The sequence below is a fragment of the Cervus elaphus genome, chromosome 3 (assembly GCF_910594005.1).
Source record: "Cervus elaphus chromosome 3, mCerEla1.1, whole genome shotgun sequence".
NCBI lineage: Eukaryota > Metazoa > Chordata > Mammalia > Artiodactyla > Cervidae > Cervus > Cervus elaphus.
The window spans coordinates 10353633-10371789 of NC_057817.1; the positions used below are offsets into that span (position 1 = coordinate 10353633).

Here is an 18157-nt window from a genome sequence, read left to right on the forward strand (position 1 = left end):
GGTCACGATTTGGGTACCATTTTTATTATGATTTTATTAGCATACCTTATTATATAAGCTGATATTTCACATCCAACTCAATGAACACCTATACATGTTGACATTACTTCTGTGCTGCATTCTAATTTGAACACCATTTTAATGGGATTTAACTACCAAAAAAACTTGATTTTTATAGTAGTGTCCTGAGGTTCTTAACAGACATGAATAGATTTAAAATTTTTTTCAAGTCAAGATATCTAAGATCTGCTTACCACTTGCACAGAAAATGAATGAATGAGAAATCGCAAAGAAACAAGGAGCTTTCCATCATTTAAAAATTTTCCAGTAGAAGTGCCAGTTGGAAAATGTTTCAAAGTCCTTACAGCTTTTACAGTTAAGAGCTCTGCAAACGCTCTCTGGTTTTTATTTCATCTGATAATTTAGATGATTATCAAGGCTTTAATTTTAATTTTTAATACAAAAGAGAGGTAGCCTTTAATTCCCGGTCCTAAAAAGGAAATGCACAAGATGACACTAGAACAACTAATGCCAGGAAAAAACAAGGAGGCTATCATGACCAAAAGGACACAGAAGCCAACTTGGAAGGGGCCCCCAGGGGGCCAAATATGAGATAAGCTGGGCATAATAAAAGACTGCAATGAACTAAACACTTTAACTACATAAAACAAATATATGACTTACCTTTGGAGGTTGCTTGGGCTCTGGTCCATTACTGTAAAACTGGTAAATAAAGGAAAAGGATGTGATCTTAGCTTCCTTATATTCTAGGGAAACCAAGTAATTGATGGAAGAGTTTCTTTTTAAAGAATTCTCAGTACTTACGTAAACAGAATGAAAGAATCTGAAAATTATCACTGCAATACCTATCAAAGTTTGCTAAAACCATTACATAAAAGGTTGATATGAAATTTTTAAATAGAGAAATCTAGTAACATCTGAATCTGTTAATCTGTCTTAGCATCATTAAAAATGAGACAACCCAGACATTATGTACCTTCTAATATGATTCAATGGAAGTACACGGTACCTATAAAATTACTGCCCAAAAGGTGTATATATTGAATCTAATAAAGTCCCTACATCTAATTAACAATTTACAGATAACAGAGGGGATAGAGGGACAAGTTTAACAGCATCCTAAAGACAAATCAGTCAAATCCAAAATGTGGGAAATTCTACAAGACAAATGGTCTAATTTTAACATGAAAAATGGTACAAAAGTGGGAGGTGTGTGTAATTTAGAGGTTAAAAAAGACTTAAGAGACATAGCAACCAAATGCAATGAACGACTCTCATTTGGATCTTTATTTGGATAAACAGTAAAAGAACGTTTTTTGAGGTATATGCAGAAATCTGAACATAAAGTATTACAGGCTGCGACAGCCATGAAAATGGGCTTCTCCACTCTCCTACCGTAGGGTGGGTAATGAACTGACAGCGGCTGTGATGGGAATCTGCAGCGGTGTTCAGCTGAGACCCTGCTTCCTCCGGACTACGCCCTGACAACAAAGGAGCACCGCAGGAACGCAAAGGCGAGCCCACTCCTGCGAGACGCAGGACTGCTCTGATGAACGGGCATCTTTGGCAGGAGGCCTTTTTAAGACTTGCTAAAACTTTCTTCAAACTTCACTGTGGATGAAGACTTCCTGCTCAACCATCCTTCTTCCCTCTCTTCTTCGCTGCAGTCTGAACTATACCGAGGTTTCCCAACCTTCCCTAGATCCTTCCCCGTGTTTCCTCACAGGTGTTTTCCCCACTAAATATCTTGCAGGCCTTCCAGGAGAATCCAAACTAAACAGATGATGTCAAGAAACGAGCATTAAATGCGTTGGGTATGATCATACTGTGGTTATTTTTTAAGCCCGTATCTATTAGAGACACATACCAGGTATTTACAGGTGAAATTTAACTGTAAAATACCTCAGCAAAAAAAGAAGAAAAAAATGGGGCATAGATAAAATAAGATTGAGTAATTTCTCTTCTTTTGTGTATATCTGAAATGTCCGTAGTAAGATATGAAAAATATCTGACCAGTAATCCTCAGAACTGTTGAGGTCATCAAAACAAGGAAAGTCTAAGAAACTGTCAGAATTTAGGGTGTAAGGAGGAGACATGAGCGCTAAATGTCAAGTGCTATCGTAGAGTGGATCCTGGAAGACAGAAAGGACATTAGGGAAAAAGTGAGACTATTTGAACCAAGTATCAACTTCAGTAAATGATACTGCACCAATATGATTCATTAGTTGTCACAAATGCACCACACTAATGTCAGACATTAATAACAGAGGGAAACGGGTGTGGGGTTATTCGAGTATTCTCTGTACTGTCTTCATAAGAATTCTGTCATCAAAACCTGCTCCAGAGCTTTTAGAAAGTTAAAAAAAAAAGTAATTCTTTAACTACCTCTTAATATAAGAAAACAACGAACCCAAATAGACTTTAATTTTCTTTACTCATTGAGATGCAAGTTTGTGGATTTCCCATCACTGGCCAATTAAGGAGAAAATGCTAACTCAATTTCTGAGTCCACAGAGAGTAAATTGAAAATTCAGTCTCCCCATGGACTACCCCACAGGATCTGTACACGCAAGGAAACAAAAACAAACCCATAACTCTGATGAAACATACATTTATTTGCTCCTATTAAGGTTTAAAGTTTAACAGAAATGCATTTCTGATACCAAAAAGCTTCAGGCAATAAGAGATCGACCTTAACACAGAAAACAAAGATTTCATTTCACAGACTCTTGGACTTAAGAATTCATTTGAGTTCCAGAGATAATACTAAACTAATAGGTTTATGTCAAGCTGCCAGTATCCATGCTGAGGCTTTTCCCGATACAATCTTTTGCAACATAAGCAACACTGAAAAGATCACTTTTTTAAAAAACAAGTTCTTGTTATATTGCTTAGACAATGTCCAAAGACAAAAGACCAACCAAGATCTTTGCTTAAAAATAGAAATGCATAATGCAAATTTGCAAGCTTTGACCTGCATCAGAATCATTTGAAGGGCTTGTTAAAACAGATTGTTGGGCCTCACCTCATTCTGTTGTTGGGCGGGGCCCAAGAATTGTATTTTAACAGGCTTCTAAGTGAAGCCAAGGATACCAGTGTGGGGACCAGACTCTGAGAACCACTGGGAAAATATTTAATAGGACAGTGATTATGTCATAAAAGTATGTCATAGCAAAAGGTATAAAACACTGCTTTGTCACCTTGAGCAAATTAATCTCCCAATCTCTTTCTTGCATAAGTTTAAGGAATCAAATAAATACTTACAGCACTGAACACAATGCCTGTCATATGTGGCTACCGAGTTACTAACTACTGAATGTTTTCATGATACATGAAATTGTTAAGGCACTAGAGGTCGTGACTGACCCTTTTGCCATCCCATGGACTGCAGCCTGCAGGGCTCCTCTGTCCATGGAATTCTCCAGGCAAGAATACTGGAGTGGGTTGCCATTTCCTTTTCCAGGGGATCTTCCTGACCTAAGGATTGAACCCAAGACTCCTGCAATGGCAGGCAGATTCTTTACCACTGAGCCACTCAGGAAGCCCTGTACGAAATTAGAGTTAAAGTTATGTTCAAATTGTTAACTTAGTTACTCTGCTTAATCAAACTAAAGATATACTGCTCTCAAAAGAGTTACAAGAGGTACTCTTAGGCTTCTATTGATCATTAATTAGCATTCTGAAATGTCCATTCATTCAATTACAATTTTCACTGATTAACCAATTTACTTCAAATAATAAATACGGTTAATGTGAAAATTACTGGGATAATTTTACTTCAAGTTAGTGATGTTTACTGTCCTGAACTATTCATACATGAAACTTTCAATCTGCTACAAAAGGCTATAATTTTCCCACTTTTCTGAACACTGTATAAGATGAATGTACTCTTACCAAAAGTGACTTGCAGGTTCTTCAAATGAACTTTCCTATGCCTCTGACTGATATCTTTGTTTATATTTCTGCACTACAAGAATAATAAAAGAATCAGACACCTTTCTACTATTTTTCTTAAAAATTTGCTTTCAAAAGCTAAAATGTCCATGGATGACATCATTTACCTTTGTTTAATCATAGAAAATAATAATAGTTTACATTTTAAAGAAACACAAATACTTCCCTGGATATGGTCATACAAACACTCTAAATTTCATGTCCCATAGTATATCTAAACATGCACAGCAGCTGATCATATATGGATTGACTATAATTTATAGAGTAATTTTGCATATTTAAACACAGAATACAGTTAACATGAAAATTATTGGCATAATTTTCTTCAGTGATTTAAATCTACCTAACTGGGTCATATTCATTTTTTTTTCATATCGCTCAACTAACTGACACCAAGTAGCTTTCTCAAAGCATCTTTATTCAGTCACAGCAGTTTTTTGAAAGTGATAGTTGAATTGTGCATTTGGTCTGGAATTAAGAGATAAATTTTGCTTTCTTTTTAGCTTTACATGGTTAGACATCCAAAAAAGGGGGAGGGAGATTGTAAAGGGTATTATAACTAGTTCTATTTCTTTAACATAAAGGTCTAATATTACATAATTCTTTCCAAGAAGCTGACCAGGAATAAAATGTGACCTCTTATATAAGTGGGAAGAAAACACTAGAGGAATGAGATTAAAAAATTATGTAGGTAGTTTAAAGCTACTCATAGAATTGTGTGCACCCACTGAGTGAATCTAGGAGAGGGGGGAAAAAAAAAGGGATTTGATGAAGATAAAGGGCTCCAGTTCCAGTGCAGATAGGAGACTTTGCAAAATTCTTTTAATAAACTTGCTAATAGAGTACATTCTTACATAAGGACTTGAGACATTATCTAAACAACCTGACTGAAAGATGCTTGTTCACTTGTTAGACATGTATGACATTACTGAGATTAAACTACAGTTCTAGAAGTAAAGAAGACCGATTAGCCTGGGCAGGTGTATGAAGAATGACACATTAGGCAAAAGGTTCTATAAACCATTTACTAGAAAAAAACAGACTGGATTTTTACATTCCCAGACCTGTACTTATCTTTTCTAACTGTAAGGGACCTGAAATTCTTTGGCCACCATCTGACTTAGTGGATGATAGATCCAAGTTTGGATTAAGAAATTATTTGTGTAGCTTCAAAACACAAAGACAATTATGTGTACACTTCCTATTTCAAAAAGCCCCACCACAAATGTATTCAGATTTATTAATACTGTATTTTTGTTTTTTAAAACACAATTCCTTCTACAATAATATTCTAAAGATTTTAAAGTATTGCATATTGTTTCAGTAAGAGACACAAAAGTTAATTAGAATATTAGCACTGTCCTTTAACTTTGAAAATAAAACTCAAGGTCAGGGTTTTACTGATGGTAGAGGAAGGAAGAAAAAATTAACCAGTGTTAAAAATTAAATGAAAATTTACTTTTTTATTGAATATTTGTTATTTTACATGCAAAGCATATTAGAAGTGAATCTTTATCATGTTGACTACCCCAGTAAAAACCTATGCAATGAGAATTATGAGAGTTGTCTACACAATACTAAAGTGATCAATAAATTATCAGATGTTTCTCTACAAATAATTGGATTACCTGAATTAGCTGATTTTTTCAACAAAACAGTAAATTTTAGCTTTCATATGGTCTTTACTAGTAACAGCAGACATCTTAGACTTAAGAAAAGCATAACATTAAACACCCTGAATAGCATAGTCAAAACTTTCAAGAAACAAGTTCACCAGGAAAAAAAAGAAGTAATATACATCTATCAGGGGAAACAAAACAAGCATGTAATAAATGTCCATCAAGTGATCATCACTAATATTCCATTATTACCAAAGTGACTGCCAATATCTGAACTGTTTATTAGACTTAAATACCTAAAAACAAATCAGTAATCAATAATGTATACAAAAAAACTAACATAAAATCACATCTGAATAGCATCAACAGTTGGGTGTATCTGACATACATTGAATTCTTTTTACTTCATTACTGCTCCAAATGCATTAAAACGTTCTTTACATAATATATAATTATCTGAAAGAAACATGGAAAGATACTTCCCCAGTATGTTCAGGTCTTTCCACCATTCAGTAAATGCTGCAGCAAATTAAACAGTACCTATTATTCAGAACTAAAATACAATGGCTGGATAATTAATATAAAAGGAATACTTTTGAATGAACTATTCAGATTAGACCAGCTTATGCTACTTATATACCATCACAGATTATACACTGCTAGATATAAGTGCTGGTCCAAGTCCATTTTTTGGAAACTTCTGTAATATCTAGGATTGTATACCCAATTGACTAATAAATATTTGCTAAAAGAGTAAGTATGAAAATTTAACATGCCCCCCAACCATACCTTTTTCACATATTCAAACATAATTATTTGGGGGTGGGGGTGGCGATATGACCTTAATATGCTGTGAGATTCTAGCTAAGTAAACTAAAAAAACAACACGGGCTCAGGTTTTCTTGGGCAATGATTCAAGCCTACACTGAGAATCAAATGACCAAGTTGTACACATCAATGAGAAAACCAACAGCATGGGGGGAAGTGCCTTTGTTGATGGATTTGATTAGCAAAATATTTGCTAACTAGTACTATGTCTTCAGTTCATTGAAACAACAAAAGAAAAGTGTCACTAGTTCTCAGATAAGTAATACTAGTTACAATCCTAATCAATGGGAAGTCCTTTATTTATGAGAGCACAGTTCCAGTGCAAAAGAAAGTTTATTGTTACATATTAGGAATGGTTTAGATATAATAACATTTACCACTGACTTTAGCATGTTATCTTAAAGTTCTAATTCCCAAATGCTAGTTCCTCCTCACTTAATAAATTCTCCTCAATGAAAAGCTGGTGTGTTTCTCTTTTTTTGTGCTGCAAGATGAAAACATATGCCTGAATCTTATAACAGGTTATTAACAACATTATGAGTAGTTATTAAATAAGTGCCAATACTGCATGAACTTACTCGGTACTGAGTCAAGATCAAAGAATTACAAAAATATGAAAGAGAGTCATCTTATACATATAAGATGTACATATACATAGTCATCATTATACATATCAATATTGTCTAGGACATCCAATTAACCATCAAACCCAAGGTCCATCCTACTGTGTCTTTCAGCGTTGAACATGTGGACATTCTACTACATTGACTTCCATTGTTTTCCACAAAGTATAAGTGGACTTAAAAATTTGCATCTTACTTTCTAATTATAAAAATCCAGATTAATCCAGAAAATATAAGCCATGTGTAATTGAGGTAGGATTTTCACCTTTAGGAATACACTGCTTTCTAATGGAATTACAAAGTTATTTTAAAAGATACACTGCTTCAGGTATCTACTGATGCCTAATTTTCTATGTTATAAACTATTTGAGCAAGTATGAGAAGCTAAACTACTTGAGCAGGTTTGACAAGCTATTTACAACATTTAGTAAATTCCCTTAGAAATACACACCAGAAAGCCTTCCTCTTCCTCTCTAAAGGTAACTGTAGTGCAACAAAATCAGTAACAATTTTAGAAAGATGAAACAGATTACTTTACTAATTCCCAAGTTAATATATGCCAGAAATCAAGGAAGCAAATCATATTTATCCTAAAGAAAATAAACTTATTGTTTGGAAAATAATATCATAAACACATGAACTCTGGATATGCTTTATTATGCCACAAATTTTCAGGAAATATAAGAAATATTTCTGAATGGGACTAATAATTTCACAAATACTAACACTTTATTGACAAGTCAAGTATTTTAAGATAGTGTACATTTAAGTAACCTTTTAAAAATCTCAATGCTTTTTATAAAATTTAAAGGAAAACTGTAGCAGATCCTACTTTGCTTTTCAATATTCAGTGTAAAACCTGTATGTGACATAAGTGTACATTTTAAGCATGGAGGGGAGGACGGCACATGAACTGCTTTGCCAAAGTTGTCAGGCTCCGTCCTGCATTTGTGCTACATACCACTATGTAAAAGATCATTGTTGGAAATGTTCCTGATAAACTGAAATAAAGGAAAAATGTTAAAACGGTTTTGTCTTTAAAAGCATTAATACCTGGTATAAATTTAAAGAGGGAAATGAGATATTTCTTTACTTCCCAATGGATTAAACAGAAAATTCAAAATACTTCTCTTATTTGGAAAATGAGTACACTAATATATTTTAAGGCTGGATACTGACACCATTTTCACAATATCCAAACTACAGATGGGGAACAAGGCAATACTGATATTTCTGCCATACATTCAAGGGTAAAGAAAGGGGACATGAGGACAGCCAAAGCCAGTGACTGAGCCTGGCATGCCACTTTGACAAGCGGGCAGCAAACCACTACTCCCACACTGGGAACAGTCTCCAAAAAGGATGCCCTTACGCAGTAATTCTACAACTATATCAAGTTTGGTAATCTATCACTGAACTTTTTGGTAAAAATATATATATATATGGACATATGAGAAGTTTCCCAGAGACCAAGTTAATGATTAAATAAACTAAAGGGTGAAATAATGCTGATAGCTAAAATTATGTTAATTTCAGTTATTCCAACGGAAGATATGGGAGGAAAGAGGCACGAGGTGCTGTTTCCAAATCGAAATTATGATCAGAATCACCACATGCTGAGCTTATTCTATCCAAGGTCTCAACCTAAACCTACCTAGAAGTGGTAACCCAGGAAGTCCTTTTAAGCAACCCAGGTGACTGATGATTACTCAAAACTGAACTTCTGAAGTGGGAGAGTGTGGCAGGTGAGAGGGTGCAATCCAGGCTATTGAAAGAGTTTCAGAATTCAACATCTGATATTTACCATTTACTCTGCAATTTCCCTCCCTATTTTCTAACAGTGAATCATGAAGTGACTTAGCCAGTGAAGAGCCGGTAGGTACCCAAAATGGATTTTACTATGTTCAAGCTATTTACATACATTAACTGGTGTACTATTAGAGATTCAACATCAGACAGACCATTCTTAATGTATCTTAAAGGAGAAAATTTCTTTACTCAACATGAAAATGTAACATAAAACAAGTCTAAATACTATTATTATTTAATGAAAGAGAAAATTTTCATAATTCTTCAAAATAATTGTTTTTAAAAATCCAAAGAGGAAGATTCCTTAAATTTGAGGTAGGGGAATAATTTTCTCACATGAGAACAGCTGTGTCACAGTGTTATCTGCCAAGTCAGAAATTAAGCAAAGTATTTCAGTACTATTTCTGTTTATGCACTGCTTTGTTACTGTAAATATAAAGGTTTTAAATGTGGATAAGTATTTTTGTTTGATTCTAATACATGTAGTTAAAAATATGAATTGTTTTTTTTATACAGTCACTGAGATTATACATACTCTCTAGGCTTGATGAATAAACAATTTTTAAAATACTCCATGTTCACTTATAAACCTTGGAATAATAATAAAAAGAGCAGTACCTACATAAGAAATTATACATTAAAATTACAACTGTATGTTTTTCCAAAGTCAAAGTGATTTAAATTTTTTTCAATATCTGAATACAAAATAGTACATTTTAATTTACTATATATAGCACAATTCAAGTATTCTCATATTTTATATTTAGCCAACTAGTACATGATATTAAGTGACTTTTTTAAGCTTTCCTTTTTAAAGATGACTGTTATAAAAAGTGTGACTATGTTCTTCTAAATTGCTTAGAATAAGCTGAGAAAAAAAGTGACAGTAGACAAAGACCTTTATGAAATATCATTAACATATAAAAAGTTGCACACATCAGTAATAAGGCATTTGCAGGTAATTCCCCCAAAAGTATCTGAATTTATGTAAACAAAGATTAAGTATATTCTTTGAGGGAGAAAACATACTATCATACATGCAATATATTCAGATGGTTGTGACTTTAAACCATATATTATTTGAATATCACACAAAACCAAAAGAGGCCTAACCTACCAGTTTAGTAACTAAAAGATGTTACTTATTCACGGAGTAAAAGGTTGATACTTTTTGAAAATGATAATGAAAAAGAAATATTTTGAAAAGAAACACCCACTGTTTTCTAGAAATAAATATACATAGTTAGTTTAATGCATTACAGCATAGGAATATTGTCCTAGCATTAACCATAACATTCAGTAGTTTTAAAATATTTTTCCACACTGAGCCTTGAATCTTCTACCTTGTTAGCTGCCCAACAACCTTCAAAAGAGTTTTATTCTCCTGCTTTAGTTGTTCATTTTCATCTTCTATGTCATCTAGGTCCTTTAGGAAACAAAAAGGAAAATAACATAAAAGCTTTTTAAATGCTTAAAAATATTCTGAAGGTGATTAAAAAAAAAACACTTCAAAATGCACATTCAAAGATAATTCATATAAACAATTAGTTTGGAAACATGGACGATTTCTGAAAACAATTTTGGAAGGAATATGCGCCCCAGGTAAAGGCAGCATGCACTCTTAGACTCCTCACTAGCATCATGATGATGCAGGCCAGCTCTTGTCAGATCTTTCAGGTTTTAAAGAGCAGTCAGAAAGCAGAACTGTTTGTTGTGAACCTTCCAATTTTTAATCATAAATGACAAGTTTTTAGTTAAAACAAATCCCTCCTTCCCCAAACTGAGGGCTAAATACATATTCAGTCAGTAAGAGGTCTGGGGCCTCGGACTGCAAACGTGTGTCACATTAGGCATTAAGAAGGATTCAAGCACAAGTTCTATATAGACTCCCATCACCTTGGGTGATCTTAACAAGTGTTCATGTTGGGGAGTGAGAATCTGGGGAGGTGACGTAACTGAGGCATAGAAAAGGAGATCTGGGGCTTACCAAGTTGACCTGGTTCAATTTACGTTAGGGTTTCTCTATGATAATTTGTTTAAGAGAAAGGTTTTCAAGTTTACAAAAATGCAAAAGCCACTATGTAATTACCCTCCAGCTTTAAAGTTATCAGATTCCAGGTCTATGTTGCCTATGTTAATCCTAGTGCCATAAATACAATCACTCGATAAATACAAAGACAATCCACTGTAATTTTCAGTATGAAGAAACACAATCAAGGCAGACTATTTACTGATGGCTGGAAAAGCAGACATTTATAGATTTACCCTTGCAGTTCAAAATACTAAACTTGGGAGAAATAAATTTGAATTCTAAGTATACTATTAGACAGCAGCATTCTGATACATTTAGTATACTGTCTTTGAATTAAGTTCTAAAAGTACAAACACACAATGTGTATTTACTCACAAACTAAATAAATGATATTAGGAAAGTAATCTGTTGGGACAAAAAAAACACTAATAAAGATATGAGATTCCTAAAAGTACTACAACTGAGACCTATCTAAGATTTATCATTAAATGATAAAATAATATTCATATATCATTATTAGGTTATAAACTCTGTAAAGATAGGTGTTTTATGCTTTTTTAATAAACACAGTGCCTAAGACAGTGCCAATACATCACAGACATCAAACATATTTGCAGATTTTATTAAATCACATTCTATAGCCAATAGAGGAATGCCCATGTTCTGAACCAAGATGAAAGGCAGTCAACAAGAATGAAAGACCTTACTTAAAATTAAGACTACTGAATACTAGAAGGTCAATTACTGGCTCAGCATATAACTATGCAATTCCTACACACGACCTTGAGCAAGTTAAACCCCGAGTTTCAGCGTCCTCCTGCACACCTTACTATTAATGCCCCGGAGCTGTATTAGAATGAGTCTGCATATAATGCAGCTTTCTAGTTTCTCTGCTTCTAGAATTAGAGTTAAGACTGGATTAAGAATGTGTTCCTTTTTCCCCTAAAACATATTTCTTTCCTCCATCTTATGTAAAGCCTTCAAAAAAGGAAAACTATGAAATCGCTTCTCATAACCATTACCTAAGTATGGCCTAGCATTAATACCTACTTCTAAGCAGGAAGTAAATACTAGGGCTGAAAGAGAAAAAGTGTTATGACTGGTAGTAATAGATAACTTGGAGTAAGGTTAAACCTAAAACTGGGGATGAATATGTATAATTGGAGGGGGCAAAAGTGGTCAAAATACCAATACAAAAACAGAGACACACGGAGTTTCTTATGGCAAGAAAGAGCAACTTCAGTTCTTCTTTGAGGCAGCTCTGTGCCAGTACTGTTGTATGCGCTATGTGTGGCGCTGACCAGGCTGCCTCTTACCTCCAGACTCTAACAAAACACAAAATAAATCCATTCCCTGGTTCATCCCCAGAAGAATAACATAAATACAACTGACAATTGGCCAGAGGAAATCAGTTTGTGGAATGAAATGACAGTCCTGACTACCACAAATTACTAAGGCATTAACAAGGAATGAACTATTCCGTTCAATTATTAAATAAAATTACTTCATATTTATGTATTTTCATCCAATTGACAGGAAAAAACAAAACCATTAAAATGAAATATGTGAATACTCACTCTATTTAACAAATCAATTTCTTCTTTGAGTTTTCCGATTATTTCCTCTTTATCTTGCATTAATCTCACAAGTCTTAAGTTTTCTTGCCTCTCTCTTACCACCTCCTGGTACATAAAATTACAAAGTATTAATTGAGAAGTAACAAGTTGTTTCTAATCTTAAATAGTATACATCCACTAAATCTGGTAAAGTATCTTAGATATATGAAGATTTCCAGTGACTTTCTTAAGTCACCTGGGGAGGGAAGGAGGAACCCATCCCACAGAAAGAACCAGGGAATGAGAGGAATACAGGAGTTGTAAAATATATTTCCGATTAAATCAATGTTTACCCAAGTTTTTAACAAATACCAATACTCAAATGGGCTTCCTTGGTGGCTCAGATGGTAAAGAATCTGCCTACAATGAGGAGACCTGGGTTGGGAAGACCCCCTGGATGAGGGCATGGCAACCCACTCCAGTCTTCTTGCCTGGAGAATCTCAAGGACGGACGAACCTGGTGGGCTACAGTCCATGGGGTTGCAAATAGTCAGACATGGCTGAGCAACTGAGCACAATGACTATAGCTCTTTAGTTGATCACCACCATTAGTAATAAAATCTCTTAATATTAAATGACTAATACCCTGCTGAAGGAAATTCAAAATTTTTGTTCAAAATACAAAGTTTAAAAAAAGGAGATTGCTCTGTGGAAAACAGAAAAATAATGATCCTCCATTTTACTTTTGGCTCTGCCAGTTAATTGACAAATGGGTAAAATGAAGGAGCTGAAAATGATTATTAGCTTTTAAACTTTTTCTCCACTTAAACAATGCAGCGACTTCCCCAGTCATCCAGTAGTTAAGACTTTAAGGTTCCAACTGCAGGGGCTGTGGGTCTGATCCCTGATTGGGGAAATTAAGATCCACCAAGCCATGCAGTGAGGCCAAAACAAACAAACAAAAAGAAACAATGCAACACCTTTTTCAAAGAAATCTTATTTAGAATCCAGGGCTTTAAGCTAGGTCAGCCATCTTAGAAGCAAAAGTGAAGCTGAACTGGAAAGGTCTCAGCCAGAATTTGGCTTCTCTCTAATGACCTCAGAGGAAAGCAGTCAGACAGTCTCATTGATCAGCTTCTGCCAACAACTCAGTCCAAACTTTTGTGAATTTTAAAAGCCTTTTTTGATGAACCCCCTTGAAAACTATTAAGGCTTCCCAGATGTCTCAGAGGTAAAGAATCTGCCTGCAGTGCAGGAGACACAGGTTCAATCCCTGGGTCAGGAAGATCCCCTGGAGGAGTACATGGCAACCCACTGCAGCGTTCTTGCCTGACAAACCCAAGGATGGAGGAGCCTGGCAGGCCAGAGTTCAAAGAGTTACAAAGAGTCAGACACAGCTGAGCGACTGAGCGTGCACAGACTTGAAGACTATTATACTATATATCCCTTAAAGCTGTTCAATTTATTTATTTTTTTAAGCTCAACTTAAACTCACAGAAACCAGTGTTAAAGTTCAAACGTGAACTAAAAATAATCATAATGTTATAAAAAAGAATAAAATTCAATCTCTACTTAAAACAACTTTTATCTTATAAGGAATTATTTCAATTCAACAAGATATGCTTTCAACAATCAGAAAGTAATTCAGCACCATTATTAATTTTAGGGATTGAATGTCTACAGAACAAACTTGAGAACCCATGGTTAATAAATTAATGGCAATATTTATTTGACATGTTCTCAAGTGTTAGTCGCTCAGTCGTGTCCGACTCTTGACGACTCCATGGACTGTGGCCCGTCAGGCTCCTCTGTCCATGGGATTCTCCAGTCAAGAACACTGGAGTGGGTAGCCATTCCCTTCTCCAGGGTGGACATTCCTGACCCAGGGATGAAACCCACGGTTCTTTCATTGCAGGCCAATTCTTCACTGTCTGAGCCACAAAGATACTCTTAAACAGGTTTACTCTTAAAATTGTTGCAAGCATCACAGCAGCTCTAGGCTCTAACTCAGAACGTAGAGGAAAGTCTACAAACTGTATAGTTTATATAATAATAAACACACAGTAGTACACACTGCTAGAATAGACTTCTAACCATTTCAAAGGCAAAGACTGTTTTCAACATATAATATTAAAGATAACCCTTGGCAGAATGAGAGGAGCCATTAAATACTAAGCAATTCAAGAACTGGCTCCATTTCTAAAAGTTTTAACATCAACAGAACTGAATAGAACAGTACTAAGAAATCAGAAACTGCTCAGCCACTATGCATCTAGGAAATATCTAATTAAGAGTGACTCAAAGCTGCTGTCTGACTACACGTCGAAGTACAATTAACACTAACAGTATCTCCCATTATGCCCCTCATTTTCTTCCCTTTTCTGGTACTGCCTCTTCTTTACAGATTTCAATTTTTCTCTCTCAGCTGCTATGAAAGTGAAAAAGGAATCCTAATGGTTTATTAATTTTATAGGTCTTAAATAATTTGTAATTCATACCTTTTCAAGATCTTCAATTTTCTTTTCCAATGTGCTACTTGAGACCAAATTACCTGAAGCATTTGCATCCCTGTTATACCTGCTGAATCCACTTCTATCTGTTCGGGGAAATCTACTTGAGACATCTTCTTCAGAGGCGGTGGTTGTGCTATGGAAATTAAAAAGATACACATTTTTTAAAAGATACCTCATATTCAGTTTTTCAATATAACAAAAATACAAAAAAAGTAATTCTTTTGACTAATATCTACTGAGAAGCTGCTAAGTACCAGACATTGTTTTGAGTACTGGGGGTGTGACAGGAAACACAGACATGGACTCTGACTTTCATAGAACTTTCAGTGTAACAAGAACATAACCAATGACCATAAAGCAAGACAACCATCAAAATAAGGTTAAGTGTAAGGTACTCTGAGAACTATGACAGGGGACCTAACGAAGACACTAGTAGAAATGTACAAAGTAGTGAAGAACTACTTTTTGTCTCCCTTTATTTTTAAATTCCATTACATCATGGGCCAATATTTTAGTAAGATCAAGTAGAAATGAACTGGAAAGATAAAAGTGAAAAACATCACACAAAACGTAAGCCTAAATGTTGCATTAGATTCAGACCCGTAAAGTTATATTTTAGTAACAGGCTAAACAAGAAAAAGAATTACATGAAAATGAGTCATCATCATTGGAAGCATGCATATAGGCAATTATTGTCAAAAAACAGCTGTCAACTGGCAACTTTTGTCATTTTGTAATTCTTAATTATTTAACCAAAAGTTATCAGTGAAATAGCAATTCTTCATATTAAATACCAATTCACACTGAACTAATAGCATATAAGTCTTTAACAAATAAGCTTGCTTCTTATTTTTTTGCATTAGTTATCTATTACTGCATAAAAAATTATGCCAAAATTTAGTGGCTTAAAACAACACAATTATTTGACAGTTTCTGTTGGTCAGGAATCTGGAAGCAGATTAGCTGTGTGTTTATAATTCAGATTCTCTTATTGGTCAGGACTACAGTCATCTGAAGGCTTGCCTGGACTGGAGGAGAATTTGGCTGTAAGCTCATTCACAGGACTGATGGCAAAATGCCTCAGTTTCAAACCGGCTACTGGTCAAAAGCCTCAGCTACACAGCATGCGGGCTCCTCTACCAGACTGTTCACCACAGACAGAGCTCCCAGGGACAGAATGACACAAAGCCAGGACAGCACCGCAGCCTCTCGCGACCTAACCCCAGAAGTGACACGATCACATCAGCCCTGTGCGGGCTGTGGGGAAGGGCTGCACAAGGTGACAACACCAGGAGGCAGAGCTTCCTGGGCGCACTCTTGGAGACTAGAATCATTCTTGCTAATCAACCTACTCTAGGAGGGACTGATGACAATGCTGATCACAAGGGGTAAAGTATATCTAAACTACCTCTATGATTTAATAGCATTCACAATAGAAAAATTAGTTTCACAGATGTATATTGACCAGAAGAGAAGAGACTTTAAAGCAATTTTAGCAAGCTCAGGATACTCATTTTTAACTTTTACCCAATATGCAGAAAATGACACTTTTCAAAGTTTGTCCTCAATCCTTTACTGGTAGCCAGTTCCAATCATTTATCCATCAAAATTACAGCTAAATCTGAAACAATTTCTGATGAAAGATAATAGAATTTTGATCCATTAACACCCTATGCATGGGTTTTCTTTTGATGGAAAATAAAATTCAAAGTGTATCTTATTCAAATTTGTAAGGTAATGGATTATAACATTTTGCAAATGTGCAATACTAAAATCATCACTTACTTACTGATGTATTGTAGAACAAACCATAACAATTTGAAAAATATTTCCCCTCCAATTTCTAACTTTCTTTTTTTTTGTCTTTATGTAACACTGAAAATATATGACATTTCTTTCTTGCACAAAAGGCTAATTAAGATCATTTTTTAAAAAAAAAGAATGATGCTATCAGACAAATAAGTCTCATACACATATTTAAAAGGCTGGGGATCAAACTAGTTTCTTTTTTAATTGAAATATTTCTAGTTGTTCAGTTGGTCAGTTGTGTCCAACTCTTTGCGATCCCATGGACTGCAGCACACCAGACTTCCCCGTCCTTCTCCAACTCCCAGAGTTTGCTCAAACTCATGTCCATCGAGGCATCACTGACTCGATGCCATCTAACCATCTCGTCCTCTGTCATCTCCTTCTCCTCCTGCCCTCAATCTTTCCCAGCATCAGGGTATTTCTAATGAGTCAGCTCTTCACATCAGGTGGCCAAAGTACTGGAGCTTCAGCTTCAGCATCAGTCTTTCCAATGAATATTCAGGGTTGATTTACTTTAGGATTGTCTGGTTTGATCTCCTTGCAGTCCAAGGGACTCTCAAAGAGTCTTCTCCAGCATCATAGTGCAAAAACATCAATTCTTCGGTGCTCAACCTTCTTTATGGGTCAACTCTCCCATCCATACATGACTACTGGAAAAACCATAGCTTTGACTAGACAGACTTTTGTTGGCAAAGTGATGTCTCTGCTTTTTAATATGCTGTCTAAATTTGTCATAGCTTTTCTTCCAAGGAGCAAGTGTCTTTTTTTTTTAAATTAATTAATTAATTAATTTTTTTTTTTTATTAGTTGGAGGCTAATTACTTCACAACATTTCAGTGGGTTTTGTCATACATTGATATGAATCAGCCATAGATTTACACGTATTCCCCATCCCGATCCCACCTCCCACCTCCCTCTCCACCCGATTCCTCTGGGTCTTCCCAGTGCACCAGGCCCGAGCACTTGTCTCATGCATCCCACCTGGGCTGGTGATCTGTTTCACCATAGATAGTATACATGCTGTTCTTTTGAAACATCCCACCCTCACCTTCTCCCACAGAGTCCAAAAGTCTGTTCTGTATTTCTGTGTCTCTTTTTCTGCTTTGTATATAGGGTTATCGTTACCATCTTTCTATATTCCATATATATGTGTTAGTATGCTGTAATGTTCTTCATCTTTCTGGCTTACTTCACTCTGTATAATGGGCTCCAGTTTCATCCATCTCATTAGGACTGATTCAAATGAATTCTTTTTAACGGCTGAGTAATATTCCATGGTGTATATGTACCATAGCTTCCTTATCCATTCATCTGCTGATGGGCATCTAGGTTGCTTCCATGTCCTGGCTATTATAAACAGTGCTGCGATGAACATTGGGGTGCACGTGTCTCT

The 18157-nt window shown here is 35.3% G+C and overlaps 1 protein-coding gene across 1 annotated transcript in view; it reads right to left on the reverse strand.

Moving 5' to 3' along the window:
* Positions 1–5418: 5418 nt before the first annotated feature.
* Positions 5419–18157, reverse strand: part of PAWR (pro-apoptotic WT1 regulator) — a 116868-nt gene continuing 104129 nt past the window's right edge. Inside the window, exons 4-6 of the mRNA XM_043880242.1 lie at positions 14941–15088; positions 12464–12568; positions 5419–10280 (exon numbers count right to left, since the gene is read on the reverse strand). Of these exons, the coding sequence (XP_043736177.1) occupies positions 10194–10280; positions 12464–12568; positions 14941–15088 (340 nt within the window). The 3' untranslated portion in view covers positions 5419–10193. The remainder of the gene's footprint in view (positions 10281–12463; positions 12569–14940; positions 15089–18157) is intronic.